Source organism: Chlorocebus sabaeus, chromosome 28 (genome assembly GCF_047675955.1).
Source record: "Chlorocebus sabaeus isolate Y175 chromosome 28, mChlSab1.0.hap1, whole genome shotgun sequence".
Classification (NCBI taxonomy): Eukaryota; Metazoa; Chordata; class Mammalia; order Primates; family Cercopithecidae; genus Chlorocebus; species Chlorocebus sabaeus.
This window is the reverse complement of record NC_132931.1, coordinates 9,161,248-9,180,525: the sequence shown is the minus strand read 5'-3', so window position 1 is coordinate 9,180,525 and position 19,278 is coordinate 9,161,248. Positions and strand designations below refer to the sequence as shown.

At 53.0% G+C, this 19,278-nt stretch overlaps 1 protein-coding gene across 4 annotated transcripts; it reads right to left on the bottom strand.

Moving 5' to 3' along the window:
* Positions 1–3,686: 3,686 nt before the first annotated feature.
* Positions 3,687–19,216, bottom strand: TRIM50 (tripartite motif containing 50). 4 transcript variants are annotated; one of them, XM_008018354.3, is made up of 7 exons: positions 19,120–19,216; positions 15,156–15,566; positions 11,286–11,381; positions 9,932–10,162; positions 9,797–9,819; positions 7,653–7,777; positions 3,687–4,636 (listed from the first exon to the last, which is right to left on the bottom strand). In XM_008018354.3, the coding sequence occupies exons 2-7, from the start codon at positions 15,555–15,557 to the stop codon at positions 4,047–4,049; spliced, it is 1,467 nt and encodes a 488-aa protein (XP_008016545.2). In that variant the 5' UTR covers positions 15,558–15,566; positions 19,120–19,216; the 3' UTR covers positions 3,687–4,046. The 4 variants fall into 4 exon arrangements, with proteins under 4 accessions (XP_008016545.2, XP_008016546.2, XP_008016544.2 ...); XM_008018355.3 differs by lacking the exon at positions 19,120–19,216 and adding an exon at positions 16,211–16,930 and having other exon boundaries at positions 9,797–9,816; XM_008018353.3 differs by lacking the exon at positions 19,120–19,216 and adding an exon at positions 16,211–16,928.
* Between the last annotated feature and the right edge of the window lie 62 nt (positions 19,217–19,278).

Sequence of the window (19,278 nt, the reverse complement as noted above, 5' to 3'; positions counted from 1 at the left end):
CCCGGCTCTGCGCACGCCCGAACTTCCGGGGTCAAAGAGCACGACCTTTCGGGACCGGAAGTTCCGGTCGAAGTCCCCCTGCAAGGAGTGTGTGTGATCGCGCACCTGCTGGGGTGGGGAGTGCGACTCTGCGAGCCCGTTTGGCCATTTCTTCTCTAGTTCTTCAGTCTTCGCCAATCTGATGGGCAAACAATAGGATTTTACTGCTGTTTAACTGCAGTTATTGAGGTTGAATATCTTCACATGTGTATTGGTCATTATATATATATGTATAAATTTTTTTTGAGATAAAGAGTCTCACTCTGTCGCACAGTGTCGTGATCTCGGCTCACTGCAACGTCCGCCTTCCGGGTTCACGCCATTCTCCTGCCTCAGCTTCCCCAGTAACTGGGACTACAGGTGCCCGCCACCACGCCCGGCTAATTTTTCAATTTTTAGTAGAGACGGGGTTTCACATGTTGGCCAGGCTGGCCTCGAACTCCCGACCTTAGGTGATCTGCCCGCCTCGGCCTCCCAAAGTTCTGGGGTTACAGGGGTGAGTCCCCCACGCTGGCCGTAATTATGTGTCTCTGTGTATTGTCTTATCTTCCTCTGCCATGTGTCCTCCAATGGCTGTGTTCTCAGGGAGGCTTTTTCTGTGCAATGGCAGAGAAGGTCCTAGCAACTCCAGGTCCACAATGTTTACAATACCTGCCACTCACCCTGCACCAGTGACCACATTAGTCCCAGAGCCAAGCAAGAAAGCACATGGGGTATTTGGGTACCTGAAATGGGCCAGTTTGGTCAAATACAGTAAGTGATGTAGGTATGATCCAGGCCTCAAAGCCACAATAATGGTTTGTTTTTGTTTTTGTTTTTGATGAGGTCTCACTCTGTCACCCAGGCTGGAGTGCAGTGGCACCATCATAGCTCACTGCAGGCTTGAATTCTAGGGCTCAAGCGATCCTCCCACTTTACCCTCCAAGTAGCTGGGACTACAGGTGTGCACCACCACACCCAGCTAATTTTATCTTTTGTAGAGATGGGGGTCTCACCATGTTGCCTGTGGATGGTCTTGAACTCCTGGCCTCAAGCGATCTTCCCACCTTGGCTTCCCAAAGCAGTAATTACAGGCATGAGCCACTGTGCCCAACAAGGATTTTGTTCTTTTATCTTGAGAGGAATGGTAGTCCTCTTAAGGATTTTAAGTCATGGAGTGCTGTGCTCACATACACTTCTTTAAAAGATCAGTCTGGCCAGGTGCAGCAGCTCACACCTGTAATTCTAGCACTTTGGGAGGCCAAGGCAGGTGGATCATTTGAGGTCAGGAGTTCGAGACCAGCCTGGCCAACATGACAAAACCCGGTCTCTACTAAAAATACAAAGATTAGCCAGGCATGGTGGCAGACACCTGTAATCTCAGCTACTCGGGAGGCTGAAGCAGGAGAATCGTTTGAACCTGGGAGGCGGAGGTTGCAGTAAGCTGAGACTGTGCCACTGCACTCCAGCCTGGGGGATACAGCAAGATTCTTTCTCCAATAAATAAATACATACATATATAAATAAATAATCAGTCTGACTACAGTGTGGGGATATAGGATAGAGGGAGCAGAGTTGAGGAAGGGAGAGACCAATGGGGGTCATGGCAGTCACCTAAAGCAAGAACTGGTAGCCTGCACTGAGTTGGTAGCAGTGGAGTTAAGGTGAAGTTGGCAGTGCGACCACTAAGTTAAATCCCCAGAACTCGCTCAGGAAAAAGGACAGGTCAAGAGTAACTCATAGGTTTTTGGTTTGGGCAGTTGACACAGTGATGCTGTGTCTTTTGGTAGGATGGGGAAACCCAGGGTGGTGGAGTGGACAATGGCCACCCAGAGAGAGCAGGTCCTAATTCCTAGAGCCTGGAAATGTCACCTTCTACGGAAGAGATCTGTAGGAGTGATCAGGAGAAGGATTTGGAGAGAAGGTTATCCTGGATTATCTGGGCAGACCCTACGTGGCATCACAAGTATCCCTACAAGAGAGAGGCAGAGAAAGGCCATGGGCAGTGGCTCACACCTGCAATCCCAGCACTTTGGGAAGCCGAGGTTGGCGGATCCCCTGAGCCCAGGAGTTCGCAACCAGCCTGGCCAATATGGTGAAACCCCATCTCTACTAAAAATACAAAAATTTGCTGGGTGTGGTGGTGCATGCCTGTAATCCCAGCTACTCAGGGGGCTGAGGCAAGGGAATTGCTTGAACCCGGGAGGCGGAAGTTGCAGTGAGCCGAGAGCGCGACATTGCACTCCAGCCTGGATGACAAGAGCAAGACTCTGTCTCAAAAAAAACACAAACGAGAGAAGCAGAGGAAGATTGGACTGACATATACAGAAAAGGCCGCATGAAGACAGAGGGAGAGATCGGAATGATGCAGCCACAGGCCAGGAAACACCAGGGCGTGGCAGCCACCACCTGAAGCTGAAGAGGAAAGGGGCAGGTTTTCCACCACAGTCTCCAGAGGGAGCGCGGCCTTGCCATCATCGTGATCTTGGATGTCTGGTCTTCGAAACCATGAGAGATTAAATTTCTGTTGTTTGAAGTCACCAAGTTTGTGGTTATTTGTTACACTAGCCACAGGACACCACAGCCACAGGATAAATCTCAGGGATGGGGGAATAGGAAGATCATGAGCGCAGTTTGGGACATGCCCTTGACGTCCAGGTGGAGCTGAATGACTGGCGCTCTAGTGGATGTGGCATGTAAGAGACGGGTCTCCTGGAGAGGGAACTTCTGAGTCATCCCTGTGGAAGTGATGACTGGAGCCGTGGGTGTGGAGGTGTAGACAGCCGGAAGAGGAGCCTGAATCCTCGAAGGAGACCAAGGAGAGGCAGGAGGAGAGTCAGGGACGTGGGAGGCTAAGGGCTGCTGTTTGCCCCCGCTAGGCTCTCTCAGGCCCTCTTACTGGTCTGTGCACCCAGTTTGACTTCCAGTGGCCAGAGCCAGCATCTTGGTTACACGGCTACCCTGGAGCTTCCAGAACCCACTTAGCCTGTCGTATGGGGAGTCAAAGGGATATGGGAGGCTGGGCCCAGTGGCTCACACCTGTAATCCCAACCCTTTGGGAGGCCAAGGTGGGAGGATTGCTTGAAGCCCAGACCAGCCTGGGTAACATAGCAAGATCTCGTCTCTACTAAAAACGTATTAGCTGGGCATGGTGGCAGACATTTGTTGTCCCAGCTACTCAGGAGGCTGAGGCAGGAGGATTGCTTGAGCCCAGGAGGTTCAAGCCCAGGCTGCAGTGAGCTATGATTGCACCACTGCTCTCCAGCCTGGGTGACAGAGCGAGATCCTGTCTCTAAAACTAAAGACTTGAGGCTGGGCATGGTGGCTCACACCTGTAATCCCAGCACTTTGGGAGGCCAAGGCAGGTGAATCATTTGAGGTCAGGAGTTTGAGACCAGCCTGGCCAACACGGCGAAACCCCATCTCTACTAAAAATACAAAAATTAGCTGGGTGTGAGGTGCATGCCTGTCATCCCAGCTACTCAGGAGGCTGAGGCAGGAGAATCACTTGAACCTGGGAGGTGGAGGTTGCAGTGAGCGGAGATCATGCCACTGCACTCCAGCCTGGGTGACAGAGCGAGACTCCATCTCAAAAAAAAAAAAAGACTGAAACATAAAGCAATATGTATGTACAGCAACTAATATTTGCAAATCATTGAAAGAAATAATGTCAAATTTATTATCCTTGATAGTAGTTGAAAGTTCACAGTAATAAGGAAAAAGTATACATGGGACTATTTCTGCCCTCAGTTGGAAGCGTCTGCGCAGACAGCGTGGTTAGCAGGGACCATGGGGAGCTCTGTGTGTTCCGAGGCTGCCAAGGCCTGGGGGCCGACGTTTACAAATACACCCCTGGCTGATGGCAAAGGGAATGGGGTCCTGTTCCCTATCATTACATGTTCCAGGGACACACAGGCCTGAAGACCTTCCTAAACAGTGAAGATATCACCTTGGGACCCAGCAGAAGCTTGTGAGTCCCTGGTGCCCTGTGGGGATGGGCCTGTGGGCTGGCAGGACCCTGGGTGGCCCTACAGCTTGGTGGGCTGCTCAGGGCTGAGGTGGCCAGGCCCACTGGGCGGGGACAGCACCATGGGCAGCGAGTTGCTGCCCCTCTCGTGCCAGCAGGTGTCCAGGATGGGGTAGAGCTTGCCCTGGAAATCGGCCTGGAAGGTGTAGAGCGGCCGCAGGTCATCGGGACGGTCAGCGTCGAAGAAGGTGAGCTCACCCTGCTCGTAATGCAGGTAGAGCCCAATGCGGTGGGGGTGGCCGGCCACGGGCAGGGGCACCCGGGGGCAGGCAAAGGCTTCGTACACCCGGCCCTCCTTCAGACCGATCAGCCACACACCGTGCTCAGGGGACCTGTTCAGCTTGCCCTTCCGGCTGGCTGTGCCCTTGATGACCCCCAGGCGCCAGTCGCTCTTGCTGCCCACCACCACCTCCCAGTAGTGGCGGCCGCAGGAGAAGCCGCGGCTGGCCAGGACGCAGGTGCTGTAGTCGAAGCGCTCAGGCTGGCTGGCGCGCCGCTGGGCCAGGAGCCCACACTGCACCACCGTGTTGCCCTTGGAGAGCTCCAGGAGTGGGTGGGCAGTGGCAGGGTCCAGCTTGAGAGGCTCTGGGGCTGGGAGGGAGATCACAGAGGGCCTGTGAGGCAACGTGGAGGGCAGCAGACCCCGCCCACACTGGCTGACGGAGGCCCTAAGCTCCCCAAGGAGACGGGCTGTGTCTTCCTCATTTCTCTATCCCCAGGACCTAGAAGGGGCTGGTACAGGGCTGCTCCCTGAATGAATGAATGAATGAATGAATGAATGAATGAATGAATGAAGTTTTACATAAGGAAGATCAATCACAGACTGATTGCATCCACCAAAGACAAAAACAGGGTTTATATAAAAGGGAGTGGCTTGGTGGGCTGTCGGGGGCTGAGGTGGCCAGAGAAAGAAATGGACACTGGGCTCAGGGATTCTGGCCCACCTGCCTGAGGCAGAGGTGCTGGGGGAAGGACCCAGAAGACACCTGTCCCATGAGCTTGCAGCTCAGCCCTCAGGGTTTTCTGGAGAACCCATAACAACTGCAGCTGTTAGATTTGCTAGCCTAGTCAGCCTATTCAAGGACAAACTAGCCCATCTGAGCTTTTTGCTAGCTACCAGCTGATCCGTTGACCCCAGAAATGTGAAATGTGCTCCCCCGCCCCCCGCCCTCCCCACCCCCTTCCTGCCACCCAAGATGCCGCAAGGAAAGAAGGCCAAGGGGGAGAAGGTGGCTCTGGCCCCTGCTGGCGTGAAGAAGCAGGAGGCCAAGAAAGTGGTGAATCCCCTGTTTGAGAAAAGGCCTAAGACTTTTGGCCCTGGACAGGACTTCTAGGCCAAAAGGGACCTCGCCCGCTTTGTGCAATGGTCCCGCTCAGTCAGGGTGCGGGGACAGACAGCCATCCTCTATAAGTGGCTGAAAGTGCCTCCCACTATTAACCAGTTCACTGGGGTCCTGGACCGCCAAACAGCTATCCAGCTGCTTAAGCTGGCCCACAAGTACAGACCAGAGGCAAAGCAACACAAGAAGCAGAGACTGTTGGTCCTGACTGAGAAGAAAGCTGCCGGCAAAGGGGACGTCCCCCACTAAGAGGCCACCTGTCCTTGGAGCAGGAATTAACACCGTCACCACCTTGGTGAAGAACAAGAAGGCTCGGCTGGGCCAGGCACAGTGGCTCACACCTGTAATCCCAGCACTTTGGGAGGCCAAGGCGGGCGGATCACTTGAGGCCAGGAGTTTGCAAGCAGCCTGGCCAACATAATGAAACTCCATCTCTACTAAAATACAAAAATTAGCTGGGCGTAGTGGCATGCGCCTGTAGTCCCAGCTACTTAGGAGGCTGAGGCAGGAGAATCCCTTGTACCTGGGAGCCGGAGGTTGCAGTGAGCTGAGATCACACCACTGCATTCCAACCTGGGCGACAGAGAGAGACTCTGTCTCAAAAAAAAAAAAGGCTCAGCTGGTGGTGACTCCACACAGCCTGGGTCCCAGCAAGCTGGCTGTCTTCCTGCCTGTGCCTCTGTTGTACAATGGAGTCCCTGACTGCATCACCAAGGGGAAGGCAAGACTGGGACGTCTAGTCCGCAGGAAGACCTGCACCACCGTCGCCTTCACACAGGTGAACTTGGAAGACCAAAGAGCTTTGGCTAAGCTGGTGGAAGCTGTCAGGACCAATGACAACGAAGGTGATGAGATCCGCCGTCACTAGGGAGGCCGTGTCCTGGGTCCCAAGTCTGTGGCTTACATTGCCAAGCTCGAAAAGACAAAGGCTAAAGAACCTACCACTAAACTGGGTAAAGTGTACGCTGCTGAGTTAAATGTACGAACAGGATTCACAGTTCACAAACTGCAATTTCTTTCCTCCTTTCCTTTCCTTTTTTTTTTTTTCTTCATTCTTTTCTTTCTTACTGATGAGGTCTCCTCTGTCACCCAGGCTGGAGTACAGTGGTGCAATCATAGCTCACTGCAGCCTCCCAACTGCTGGGCTCAAGCGATCCTCCTGCCTCAGCCTCCTCAGGAGCTGGGCCCACAGGCACATGATACCACACCCCACTAATTATTTTTTGTAGAGATGGCATCTCACTATGTTGCCCAGGCTGGTTTCAAACACCTGACCTCAAGTAGTCCTCCCACCTTGGCCTCCCAAAGTGCTGGGATTGCAGGCGTGAGCCACCGCGCCCAGCCCCTTCTTTTATACAAACCCTATTTTTGCTTTTGGTGGATGAAATCACTCTGTTAGCAATCTCCCTTATGTACAAAACAGCATGCTAATAATAAAGGAATGAAATGTGTTTGAGTTGTTTTCGACAGAGAGCAAGAACTAATAGGTTGGTTCAAAAGTAACTGCGGTTTTTGCCATTACTTTTAAGGCCACTTGTCCTTTGAGTAGGAAGGACATTTTTTAAAAGGACATCACTTTTTTTTTTTTTTTTTTTTTTTTTTTTTGAGATGGCGTTTTGCTCTTGTTGCCCAGGCTGGAGTGCAATGGTGCCGTCTCATGTCACTGCAACCTCCGCCGCCCCGGTTCAAGTGATTCTCCTGCCTCAGGCTCCCGAGTAGCTGGGATTACAGGTGCATGCCACCATGCCCGACTAATTCTTGTATTATTAGTAGAGACAGTGTTTTACCACGTTGGCCAGGCTGGACTCGAATTCCTGACCTCAGAAGATCTGCCCTCCTCGGCCTCCCGAAGTGCTGGGATTACAGGTGTGAGCCACTGTGCCCAGCCAAAAAGTACATTACTTTTAAAAGTAATGGCAAAAATCGCAATTACTTTTGTACCAACCTAATACCATTTATGAAGCACTAAACTGCAATACACGTATGTCTACATACAAACTCTGCAGCCTGGCTGGGTGGATGCTAATAGCCCCACTTTACAGATGAGGAACCTGGGGCTCGGAAATGACACAACTTGCCCAGCCACCAGCTAGGAAGGGATGAAGTGAGCATGAACCCAAGCTGTTCAGAAACTCAGTCCCATGTTCTCACCAGGACCCTCCGCAAACCTCCGTCAGTTCTCTGTAGCTTATTCTCTGATACAATCAATGAACTGCTACCCGCCCTGGGCAGCAGCCCTCAGGAAGGAGGACGGGTCAGGGCCTCACCTGGCAGAACTTTCTGGAAGAGTCTTTTCCACACGGTCAGCTTGATGTCAGCCTGGTGGAGGCCTGGCTTGAAGGAGATGGGGCTGAATGCGCCTTCCAAGGTCCGCGCCTGCGGCAGCTCTGCTCTGCAGGTGACAGTACACAGTACAAGAGAGCAATGTATCATGTGGCCCGTCCCATCCCTCCATCCTATCTACGTCTGCCCAGCCAGATCCATAGCGCAGGACTGCAGTCACAATGCTCATCAATGCCCATCATCCCCTCCTCTGCACAGCCCTTCAGAGAGGACCCATCTCCTTCCGAGAAGGGGAAACGCTCTACAGCAGTGCTTCTCAGAGTGCAGGTTTGGGGACCAGCAGTGTTGGTTGGAAAATGGTCCAACCTGTTCCCAGTGGAAAGCCAATGGTCCACCTGGGAAATGGTCAGAAATGCAGGTTCTTAGACCCCATACCAGACCTGCCAATCAGAAACCAATTATGGGGGCCAAGCAATGTGTCTTTTTTTTTTTTTTTTTTGAGTCAGAGTGTCATTCTGTCACCCAGGCTGGAGTGCAGTGGCGTGATTTCAACTCAGTGCAGCCTCAACCTCCTGGGTTCAAGTGATCCTCCCACCTCAGCCTACCTAGCAACTGGAACTATAGGCATGCGCCACCATACCCAGCTAATTTTTTTTTTTTTCTATTTTTGGTAGAGACGGTTTCGCCACGTTGCCCAGACTGGTCTTGAGCTCCTGAGCTCAAGCAATCTACCCACCTCGGCCTCCCAAAGTGCTGGGATTACAGGCATGAGCCACCACGCCCGGACTTTTTTTTTCTTTTCTTTTTTTTTTTGAGATGGAGTCTCACTCTGTCGCCCAGGCTGCAGTGCAGTGGCGTGATCTCAGCTCACTGCAACCTCCGCTTCCCGGGTTCAAGCGATTCTCGTGCATCAGCCTCCCGAGTAGCTGGGATTACAGGCGTGCACCACCACACCTGGCTAATTTTTGTGTTTTTTGTAGAGATGGGGTTTCACCATGTTGGCCAGGCTGGTCTTGAACTCCTGACCTCAAGTCATCCTTCTACCTCAGCCTTCCAAAGTGCTGGGATTACAGGCGTAAGCCACCTTGCCCAGCCTCTGTCCCTTCATTTAAACCCATGTCCCCTGACCAAATTGTCTCTAAGACTAAAATAAATGTGAGAAACAAGGAGTCTCCCATAAACAGGGAGTGAGGAAGGCTTGGGAACGGCACGTGTTCATTTGTTGGGTCTAGAACATGGATCCACTCTCTTCCCACAATCTGCAGAGCAAGTTTCAGGCAGGGCTGATACTGCCTGCTGTGCAAGGGTGAGGAGGGCAAGCAAGGAATGGCCAGCGCTCCTGGATGTTGCTTCTGGCCATTTCCCACCTCTCCCAGCTCCCACTCCTCCTGATATCCTGCCTTACACCCAGCCACCCTGAACTTCTCATAACCAGAGTCCACACACCACTCCCCCTTTTACAGGACCGTTCCCTTGGCTTGCCTGGCAAACTCAGGTCCTGGGCCCTTCCCAGCCATCAGGCCTGTGCCCCTCTGCCAGGCCCCCCAGACACCTGCTCCTCCTCTAGTGTTTTGTTTTGTTTTCTGAGACAGGGTCTCACTCTGTCACCCAGGATGGATCATGCAGTAGCATGATCATGACTCACTGCAGCATCACACTTTTGGGCTCAAGCAATCTTCCCGCCTCAGCCTCATGAGTAGTGGTGACTATAGGCGCATGCCACCAGGCCCAGCTAATTTTTTCTATTTTTGTATTTTTTGTAGCGATGGGGTCTTACTACCTTGGCCAGGCCAGTCTCCAATTCCTGGTCTCCAGCAGTCCTCCTGCCTTGGCCTCCCAAAGTGCTGGGATTGCAGGCATGAGCTACCCTCCTCTAGTATTTCTGTAGCTTGAGTGAACTTCTGCTGTTCTAGGTACCCACTGTTCACCATCTGCCTCCCCACTCGTCTACGAGACCCTTGAAGGTAGGGACGTGACTTTCCTCTGTTTTCCCCAGGCTCAGTTATAGAGTCAGCTGTGGGCAACTGCTTGGGATGCGCTGGTTAAGCCGAATGGAGGAACCAGTGGAGCTGAGATGCCTGTGCCTGCAGCCACCAGAACCTGGCTGAGTTCTCTCCAAGGTTATTACCTGGAGGCCATGGAGTGGAACTTCTGGAAGGCAAGAGAGAGGGAGGTTAAGGCTAGAAGGTGCGAAGCCAGGGCACTGTTGGAAAGGTGAAGGCCCTGGTGGGTATGGGGACGGGACACCCCCCTGTCCACTCACCCGGATGAACTCGTGGTGGCCCTCATTGCCGAACTCTTCCAGCACACACTCGGCTTGGGCCAGCCGCTCCCGGGTTCCCTGGGCCTGCTCCAGCTGCATGTCCAGGGAGGCCACCAGGCCACGGGTGTGACCCCCTATCCCCTCCAGGCAGCGGGCCTTCTCCTCGTCCACCAAGTGGTGCAGCTCCTGGAACTCACGGCGGATCACCCAGCTGAAGACATCCGACTCATTCTGGGACAGGGAGGGCTGGTCACTGCAGAGTCACAGCCAAGTGCCAGGCTCTGGCTGGCTGGCCTCAGGGTCCCCAGGGCCTTCCTGACTGGGCTGGTCCTGGGACCTGAGTTCCAGGGGAGGCTGCATGGCCTGACGCCGAGCAGGGAGTTCACCCCATGCTTGGGGAGCCCTGGAGGTGGCCATGGGGAGGGTGACCCCAGCTCCCATTTCAAATGGAGTGGCTCTGCTTTGGCATGTTTTCTTTTCTTTTCTTTTCTTTTTTTTTTTTTTTGAGAGACAGGGTTTCACTCTGTTGCCCAGGCTGGAGTGTAGTGGCATGATCATAGCTCACTGTAGCCTTGACCTCCCAGCCTCAAGCAATCCTCCCGCCTCAGCCTTCCGAGTTGCTGGGATTACAGATGCATGCCATCACACTCCACTTTGCCTATGTCAGCTATTAAATGTGCATATAAGATTTTGTTTTATCATAGAGTTCCACACCTGAAGGAAAGCAGGAAGGCCCTGGGCGAGCAGGCTTTGCTGTGAGGGAGCCAGAACTCCCTGCAGAACCCTGAGCTCTGCCTCCACCAGGCAGGGCTGATACCGCCCGCTGCGCAAGGGTGAGGAGGGGAAATGAGGGATGCCCAGTGCTCCTGGATCTTGCTCGGCTCCTGTTTCTGTTTCACAGCCACCTCCAGGGCCGGGGCTCCACACCTCCCGGCCCCATGTGCCTCTCATTTCAGGAGATCTGCCAGGGCCCAGGACTGCCAGGCTCTCCATGCCTGTGCACCCAGGTACTGGGAGGGCACCATGACAGGCTGGCAAGGTCAAGCAGACACAGGTGGCACAGGGGCGGAGGAGGACGCCCATGCTTTGAGCTGTTTACCCCCTGGGACTCAAGTCCTGGGTTATCTCAGTCTCAAGGACACAGAGGGCAAAAGCCAACCTGGAGCCAGTCCTGACAACAACTGGGTTGAATTCCCCTGAGAGGATTTGCACTTTCCCCACCCTGCCCCGGAATGCTTTGAGTTCTGGCTTTATATGGAAGGCCTGGTTTTCTGGAAAGGACCAATGAGAACTGAGCTCTACAGGAAAGTGAAGGTGGCCGGTCCCAGGCAGCAGCAGAGGGAAGGGCACTCACGACAATTCGGGTCCGGTTGTTCACCAGTTTGGCGATGAGCTCGTCCACCTTCTTCTGCTCCTGCTTCAGCTCAGAGATGAGGGCTGCAAGCTCCTCCTGGAGGCAACAGGCCATGGCCCCATGAGCAGCTGATCTCTCCTCCTCTCAGCTCCTTGGGTCACCTTGGGAGTATCCCAATGGCCACAAGCACTCCCAGGGAAACCAGGGTGGGAACCAGAGCCACCCAGGTATCCTTGAGTCCAAAACAGGTTAAATTGTTCAAGAATAGTCCAGGCACAGTATCTCATGCCTGTAATTTCAGCACTTTGGGAGACTGAGACAGGACTTCGCTTGAGGTCAGGAGTTTGAGACCAGCCTGGCCAACATGGTGAAACCCCATTTCTATTAAAAATACAAAAATTAGCCAGGTGTGGTGGTGCACACCTGTAGTCCCAGCTGCTTGGGAGGCTGAGGCATGAGAATCACTTGAACCTGGGAAGCGGAAGTTGCAGTGAGCCGACACCATGCCACTGCACTCCAGCCTGGGTGACACAGTGAGACTCTGTCTCAAAAAAATAAATAGATAAATAAAATAAGATAAAATAATTCAAGAATATTCTAGTCTGAGCACAGTGGCTCATGCCTGTAATCCCAGCACTTTAGGAGGCCAAGATGGGAGGATCACTTGAGGTTAGGAGTTTGAGACCAGCCTGGGCAACATAGTAAGATCCCATCTCTAAATTTTTTTTTTTAAGAATATTCTGCATTGACAGCAGAAACTTCCCAGGCATAAGAGGGTCTCGATGTCACCCCTCTGCATGACATGAAGAGAGTCACTAAATGTTACAGCTACCGGAAGTCACCACGTGATGCTGGCACTTCCTGGATTGAATGCTGCCTGTAGGGGACCCACCAGATAGACTCTGTGGTCACCAGCAGATCCTGAATTAGTGGGCACTTAATCAGGAGCCATCACCAAAAGGCCGGCGCCAGGTGAGGCTAATTCTAGGGCCAGTGCTGCTTACCCAGGCCTGGGTTAAACCTGGTGAATCCCCACGCCTATAAACACGTGAATCCATTCCTGGTGGACTTGGACACAGCATGGATTTGCGACCTCCCCAGGCTGACATAAATGCACTTCTCCTGGACTGCCCTGGCCCCAAATCTGGCCTAGCTTTGGGAATGCCAACCGGGACTCCTGGACCACCAGCTACTCCATGACTTGACCACAGCCCCCATCAGTTTGTACTCATGCAGCGTACGGAATCTTTGGCTTGGATCGTGCCCAAGCACCAGAGAGCTGCAAGGGGCTTTCAGGAAGGGAGTTGGGTAAAGAACAAAGCACTTGCTGGCATAAACGGACAGAGTCCTTGCTCTGGAGAATGAGGCTTCAGAACATCTCACGGCGGCCCCAGAAGGGCATTCCAATGCCACCCTCCCCAGGCAGATGGACGGGACTCATTCCTTCCCAGTGACAGGAACTAAGTTATGCAAATCAATGCACCCATCAATCGAGCATCTCAAGATCTCAATAAACAGCAGGCAACAGGAACACCCAAAAGAGGGCAATAAACGCGTGCAATTTAGTTACATTCTGTGTTGCAGCAGAGAAGAGCCTTGGGATCATCAAAACCCAAATCTGGCTGGGTGTGGTGGCTCACGTGTGGAATCCCACCACTTTGCGAGGCTGAGGCAAGAGGATCACTTGAGGCCAGGAGTTTGAGTCCAGCCTGGACAAAATAGTGAGACCCTGTCTCTCAAAAATAAATTAAGCCCAAATCTAAAACAGGGACCCAAGCTGGGCCCCTGGATCCTAACCACAAAGGACAGACAAGCTCCCAGCCTGTTTCCCTCCCTCCTTCCCATCAACTAATAAAACATAAACTCAGCTTCCTCACCCGCAGTTGGCTTCCACCTTCCATACTCCCCTAAACCTGCTCTTATCAAGATAATCAGTTCTTACTGCTACATCTAACACTTCTCAGTCCTCAGAGACATTTCACACAAGTGATCTCCTCCTTCAGTGCTCTCTCTGATTTCCGGGAGGCCACACGCAGCCAGTGTTCCCGCTCTGAGGATTCTTTCTATCCCTTTTTCAGGGCTCTCTCTCGCTCAATCCAGATTTTAAGCCTGGTACCCCTTGGGGTCATCATCAATGTCTTCCCTTATCACTATGTAGACTCTCCTGGATTGGTCTTCTCCATCAAAGGGGACTTCAGTGACCACCAGGAGGAAGGACCCTCCACACCTCTTGCCCTGAGCCACATCGCTGTCCTGGTCTACACGCCCCCCAACCCGACTGCACGTCCCCAGGCACCTCCTGCTCCACCTGCCCATGACAGATCCTTCCCTGCGATCACTTCATCTGTGCAAGGGGAAATTACAGAGCTGGAGTCAACCTCCCTGTCCCTCACCCTCCTTGCCACACACAGTTGTCAGGGATTTTTTCTTTTCAAGATTTGTCTTTGGTCTGCCCCAGGCCTTTGTCCCAGTTCCCACCGACTTAGGTCCTGGCACCCTCATCTCTCGCTGTCCTTCTGCCTCACCCTCAAAGCTCCCCTCTGCCAGAGGGATCTGAGCACATCACCACTGGCTTCAAACCCTCCAGCCCCCGCCTTGCTCCCTCATCCTGTGAATAAACTCCAAATCCCTTCCTGGGTCACACTGGCCTCTCCAGACCCCGGCCGCAGCTTACCTCGCTGGCCCTATCTCGCCCCCACCCATGCTCCCTCCAGCTTTATGCTGGGATTACAGGAGTGGCCAGTGCGCCCGCCCAGCCAGGCTAATTTTGAAATTTTTGTAGAGACACGGTCTCACTATGTTGCCCAGGCTGGTCTCAAACTCCTGGACTCAAGTGATCCACCCACCTCGGCCTCCCAAAGTGCTGTTATTATAGGCATAAGCCACCCAGTCACGTGTTTTATAACACGTGGTTTATATATATAACGCTCAGCCAGGTATTACTATTAGTCGTCTTAAAGAATGATCTGCTAGATTTGGTGATGGCCTACAAAGGCAGGAATTCACTGATTCAGCATTTTGGACATTTACAGTGTGCCAGGTATGGCTCCAGGCACTGAAATACACCAGGGGACAAAATGAAGTCCCCACCCTCATGCACTAGAGAGTGCAAACAGGGGAGTGTCCAGAAACAAACAAAGAGCCTAGGGCAGTGGCACATGCCTGTAATTCCAGCACTTTGGGAGGCCCAGGCAGGATTGTTGGAGGCCAAGGAGTTCAACACCAGCCTGGGCAACATAACAAGACCCCATTTCTACAAAATATTAAAAAATGAGCTGGGCATGGTGGTGTGCACCTGTAGTCCCAGCTACTCGGAAGGCTGAGGTGGGAGGATCGCTTGAGCCTAGGCGTTGGAGGCTGCAGTGAGCCATGATCACACCACTGCACTCCAGCCTGGGCAACAGAGTGAGACGCTGTCTCCAAAAAGAAAGAAGAAAAAGAAAGGAGAGAGAGAGGGGGGAAGAGACGGAGAGGAGGGGGGGAAGAGACAGAGAGAGAGAGCGAGGAAGAGGGGGGAGAGAGGGGGGGGAGAGAGGGGGGACAGAGGGGAGAGATGGGGAGGAGAGAGAGAGAGAGAGAGGGGAGAGAGAAAGAATAAAAAGAAAAACCAGAACTGCAAATTAAAAAAAAAAAAAAAAGAAGAAGGGGTGAGTACGTGACACCAGGGAGCTCCCCATCCTGTGCATGTGGCTTCAATCCTCGGCACCTGGGTTGAGCTGCCGCTCAAATGCTAAGGAATGAATGCGCCAGGGCAGGGCTGGAGGGAACTCGAGGATAGCTGGATGCTTTTGGTGCCAGGTGATGGCGCCAGAGAGCACAGGATCCGGTCCCCGCGGGCCCCGCCAGCCCCGCTGCACCGTCGCTCCCCACCTTCATGCGGCTGTAGACGGTGGAGACGGGCGTGACCGGGTGGTGCTGGTGGGAGCCCAGCAAACCGCAGAGGCCACAGATGAGCTCCTGGTCCTTCTCGCAAAAGAGGCTGAGCGGGTTCCGGTGGTGCACGCAGACCTTGGGCTCCGGGTCCCCAGGGAGCCTCAGGGCTTCGATCACCCGAGCCAGGGAGACGTTGGGCGGCGGGGAGCTGCTGCCGTCCACCGCCTGCCGGCACACGGGGCAGCGCAGCTCGGCGTCCAGGTGGCAAGACAGGGAGACCAGGCAGCCCTTGCAGTAGGAGTGGCCGCACCGCAGCATCAGGGGCTCCTTGAAGACCTCCAGGCAGATCGGACACTGAAGCCGGTCCTCCAGCTCCGGCAGGCTCACCTGCCAAGCCATCCACACTCACTGTCCGGGATGAAACACAGGCATCCGTCCTCAGTCCTGTCCTCTCCCCTCCCTCTGTCCAGCACTCATCCACCACCCTCAACCCTAAGGAGCACCAGACTTTTAGAGGAAACACTTTCAGTCCTGGATCCCAGTCCTAACCCACATGACCTTGGGCCCCAGTTTCCCCAGCTGTAAAACAAAAGACTGCAATGAAAAAACTGGTCCCTTAAAGATACGTGTGTGTGTGTGTGTGTGTTTACATTTTTTACTCAAATTTGGAGACAAGCATGAAAGGGGCCATCTGCAGGGTCATTTGCAATGACACTAATAATGCAAGGTCCAGCCCCAGCAGGCATCTGGACCTAGAACTGGACAGCAAAACCCAGGCAAGCTCTCCACCTTCTAGATCGGTTCCCAAACTTTCGAGAAACTGTTGAAAGCATAGGTGTAATAGATCTAGAGGCCCACCTTCAGAAGTGCTTCAGGGGGTCTCCAGTGAGACCCAGAACTCTACATTTACAGGTGACACTCCCAGGTAATTGTAGAGAGCCTGGAACCTACAAGGCCTCTACCCTGATCTCCCACCTGCTCCCCTACTAAAGCTTGTCAGTGAGACAGGAAGAGCACCAGCAGCCCCCAGGGAGAGCCCAACATTGGAATACCTGGCTTCTCACGATCCGCTGGGCCTCCCACTACGGCCTCAAGCCAGCATCACTCATCCGATGGATCAAGAGATTGCTCAGCCTTTTCTTCTTCCCAGCAGGGAAACAGCAGGCACAGAGACAGAAGTGGGGAGTGCAGCTGGACGCCTGCACCACTGCCTGGTCTCTGCCCCTTCTCTCCTCCCCTTTCCCAGCAACACTCCTGTGTCCCCAAGGTCACCAGAATCAGGTGGAAACTGGGTTACATCACGGGACTGGGGAGGCAGCCTTTGTTGGGCCTGCTCTAATAACATTCAGGTGCTGGCCTTGGCCACTGTGGGGGAAGGGCAGAAACAGAGGGACTGGGCACATCGTCCACACCTCACGACCCTGACAGGAGCAGACAGGTGCTGGGAAACAGTTCTTTCTGAATCTCAAGCTCTTGCTCTTACTCTCCTTTTTTGCGGGGAGGGGCTTGCGGGGCGGGGGAAGACAGCATCTTGCTCTGTTGCCCAGGCTGGAGTGCAGTGGCGTGGTCACAGCTCACTGCAGCCTCCAACTCCTAGGCTCAAGCCATCCTCCTACCTCAGCTGCCTGAGTAGCTGAGACTGCAGGCGCATGCCACCATGCCAAGCTAATTTTTAAAAAAAATTTTGTAAGTACTGGGTCTTGCTTTGTTGCCCAGGCTGGTCTTTAGCTTCTGGGCTCAAGCAATCCTCCCTCCTTGACCTCCCAAAGTGCTGGGATTACAGGTATAAGCCTTACTGCACCCACCCTTCCCTCTCTCTCTCTTTTTTTCTAATACAAACTGGCAGATGATGGTTCGATCTCTCTATTTAATTTTTTAATTTTATTGTTTTATTTATTTTAGTAGAGACAGGGGTCTTGCTTTGTTGCCTGGGCTGGTTTTGAACTCCTAGCCTCAAGCAATCCTCCCGCCTCAGCCTCCCAAAGTGCTGGGATTACAGGTATGAGCCACCAAGCCTGGCCTCTTTTTTTTTTTTTTTTTTTTTTTTGAGATGGAATCTTGCTCTGTCACCCAGGCTGGAGTGCAGCGGCACGATCTCGGCTCACTGCAACTCCGCCTCCTGGGTTCATACCATTCTCCTGCCTCAGCCTCCCCAGCAGCTGGGACTACAGGTGCACGCCGCCACACCCGGCTAATTTTTGTATTTTTAGTAGAGACAGGGTTTCACCATGTTAGCCAGGATGGTCTCGATCTCCTGACCTTGTGATCCACCCACCTCGGCCTCCCAAAGTGCTGGGATTACAGGCGTGAGCCACTGCGCCTGGCCACTTAGATTTTTTAAATTGAGGTATAACATATACAACTGTGCAAATCTTAACCACACAGCTTGATAAACACTTGATGTTTATCCTCCCACCTCAGCCTCTCGAAGTGCTGGGATTACAGGTGTGAGCCACCGAGCCTGGCCTCTTTTTTTTCTTTTTTTAAAGAGATTTGAAGGTACCTTTTTTAAGATTTTAAAAATCAAGGTATAACATATACAAGTGTGCAAATCTTAACCACACAGCTTGATAAACACCTGCTGTATGTACACACACACTCAAGAGCAAGATGTAGTGTTTCCAGAAAGCTCCCTCCTGCCTCCTCCCAGTCATAACTCCTAACAAGGACAGCCACTGTCCTTATTACCATGTTGTCATGTGGCCTGTTTTTGAATTTCACATAAACAGCATCATATAGAACGTACTCTTTTGTGTCTGGTTTCTTTCACTCAATAATATTGAATTGTAAGCTTTTTTTTTTTTTAAATGTGAAGTCTTTCAACGTTTAGAAAATCAATGACACTCTGCTATACAGGTTTTGTTTGTTTTTTGAGACAGTTTCACTCTTGTTGCCCAGGCTGGAGCACAGGGGTGTGATCTCCGCTCACTGCAACCTCCACCTCCCGGGTTCAAGTGATTCTCCTGCCTCAGCCTCCCAAGTAGCTGGGGTTACAAGCGCCCGCCACCATGCCCAGTTAATTTTTTGTATTTTTAGTAGAGATGGGGTTTCATCGTGTGGGCCAGGCTGGTGTCAAACTCCTGACCTCGAGTGATCCACCTGCTTTGGCCTCCCAAAGTGCTGGGATTACAGGCGTGAGCCACCACACCTGGCCTGTTACACAGTTAATGAATATTATGGTCATAATATACTGCTGTGGTTTGAATGTATCCTCCTAATTTCATGTGTTGGAAACTTAACTCCCAATTGGGGCAGTATTGAAAGCTGGCTACAGCCTACGCCTATAACCCCAGCACTTTGCGAGGCCAAGACGGGAGGATCGCTTGAAGTCGGGAGTTCAAGACCAGCCTAGACAACAAAGCTACAAACCATCTTTCCAGCAAGTTAAAAACTAAAAAATAAATTAGCTGGGCCTGGTGGTGCACATCTGTAATCGCAGCTACTGGGGAGGCTGAGGCAGAAGGATCTCTTGAGCCCAGGAGGTGGGGGCTGCAGTGAGCTGAGATCCATCACTGAACTCCAGCCTGGGCTCAGAGCCAGCCTTTGTCGATCAATCAATCAGTCAGTCAATCAGTGTCTCATCTGGGCCTAAATTTCTCTAGAACACAATGGAAGAAGGAAAGTGGAAGAAGGTGGAAGTAACCCACAGCTGGGAGCCCTGAACTCTGCTGGTGGCAGATGGCTCTCATGTCCTCACCAGGTTGCCCTGCAATCACATGCTGCATCCTTTTCCCTGAACCTGCCTCACGTGCCCCACCACACAGCCACTCCGAGGGTTCCTTCAAGGGCGGCAGCCCTGTCACGTGTTCCAAAAGTGCTCCCCTGTGCCCTGACGGCCTCGCCATGTGTCCCATCATGCCCCACACGCTCCCACTGTGTGCCGCACCTTGCACCCATGCCCCATCATGTTCTGCGTGCTCGTTAGGTGCCCCAATATTCCCCGCGCGCTCCCATTACGTACCCAGCTTCACGCCCCTGCAAGTTCCCCATCATGCTTTCTGTCGCTCCAGTTAGGTACCCCATCATGCCCCGCGCGCTCCAATTACGTGCCCCACCTAACCCCCCCACGTCCGTGCCCCATCATGCCCCGCGCGCTCCGGTTACAGGCCCCGCCTCGCGC

Excerpts from the sequence above, each read along its gene's own strand:
- TRIM50 (XM_008018354.3), bottom strand. The coding sequence starts at position 15,557 with ATGGCTTGGCAGGTGAGCCTGCCGGAGCTGGAGGACCGGCTTCAGTGT. Across the intron at positions 9,820-9,931 it reads GCCACCACGAGTTCATCCGG|AAGTTCCACTCCATGGCCTC; the intron begins GTGAGTGGACAG and ends CTTGCCTTCCAG. Across the intron at positions 4,637-7,652 it reads CTTCCAGAAAGTTCTGCCAG|CCCCAGAGCCTCTCAAGCTG; the intron begins GTGAGGCCCTGA and ends TCTCCCTCCCAG.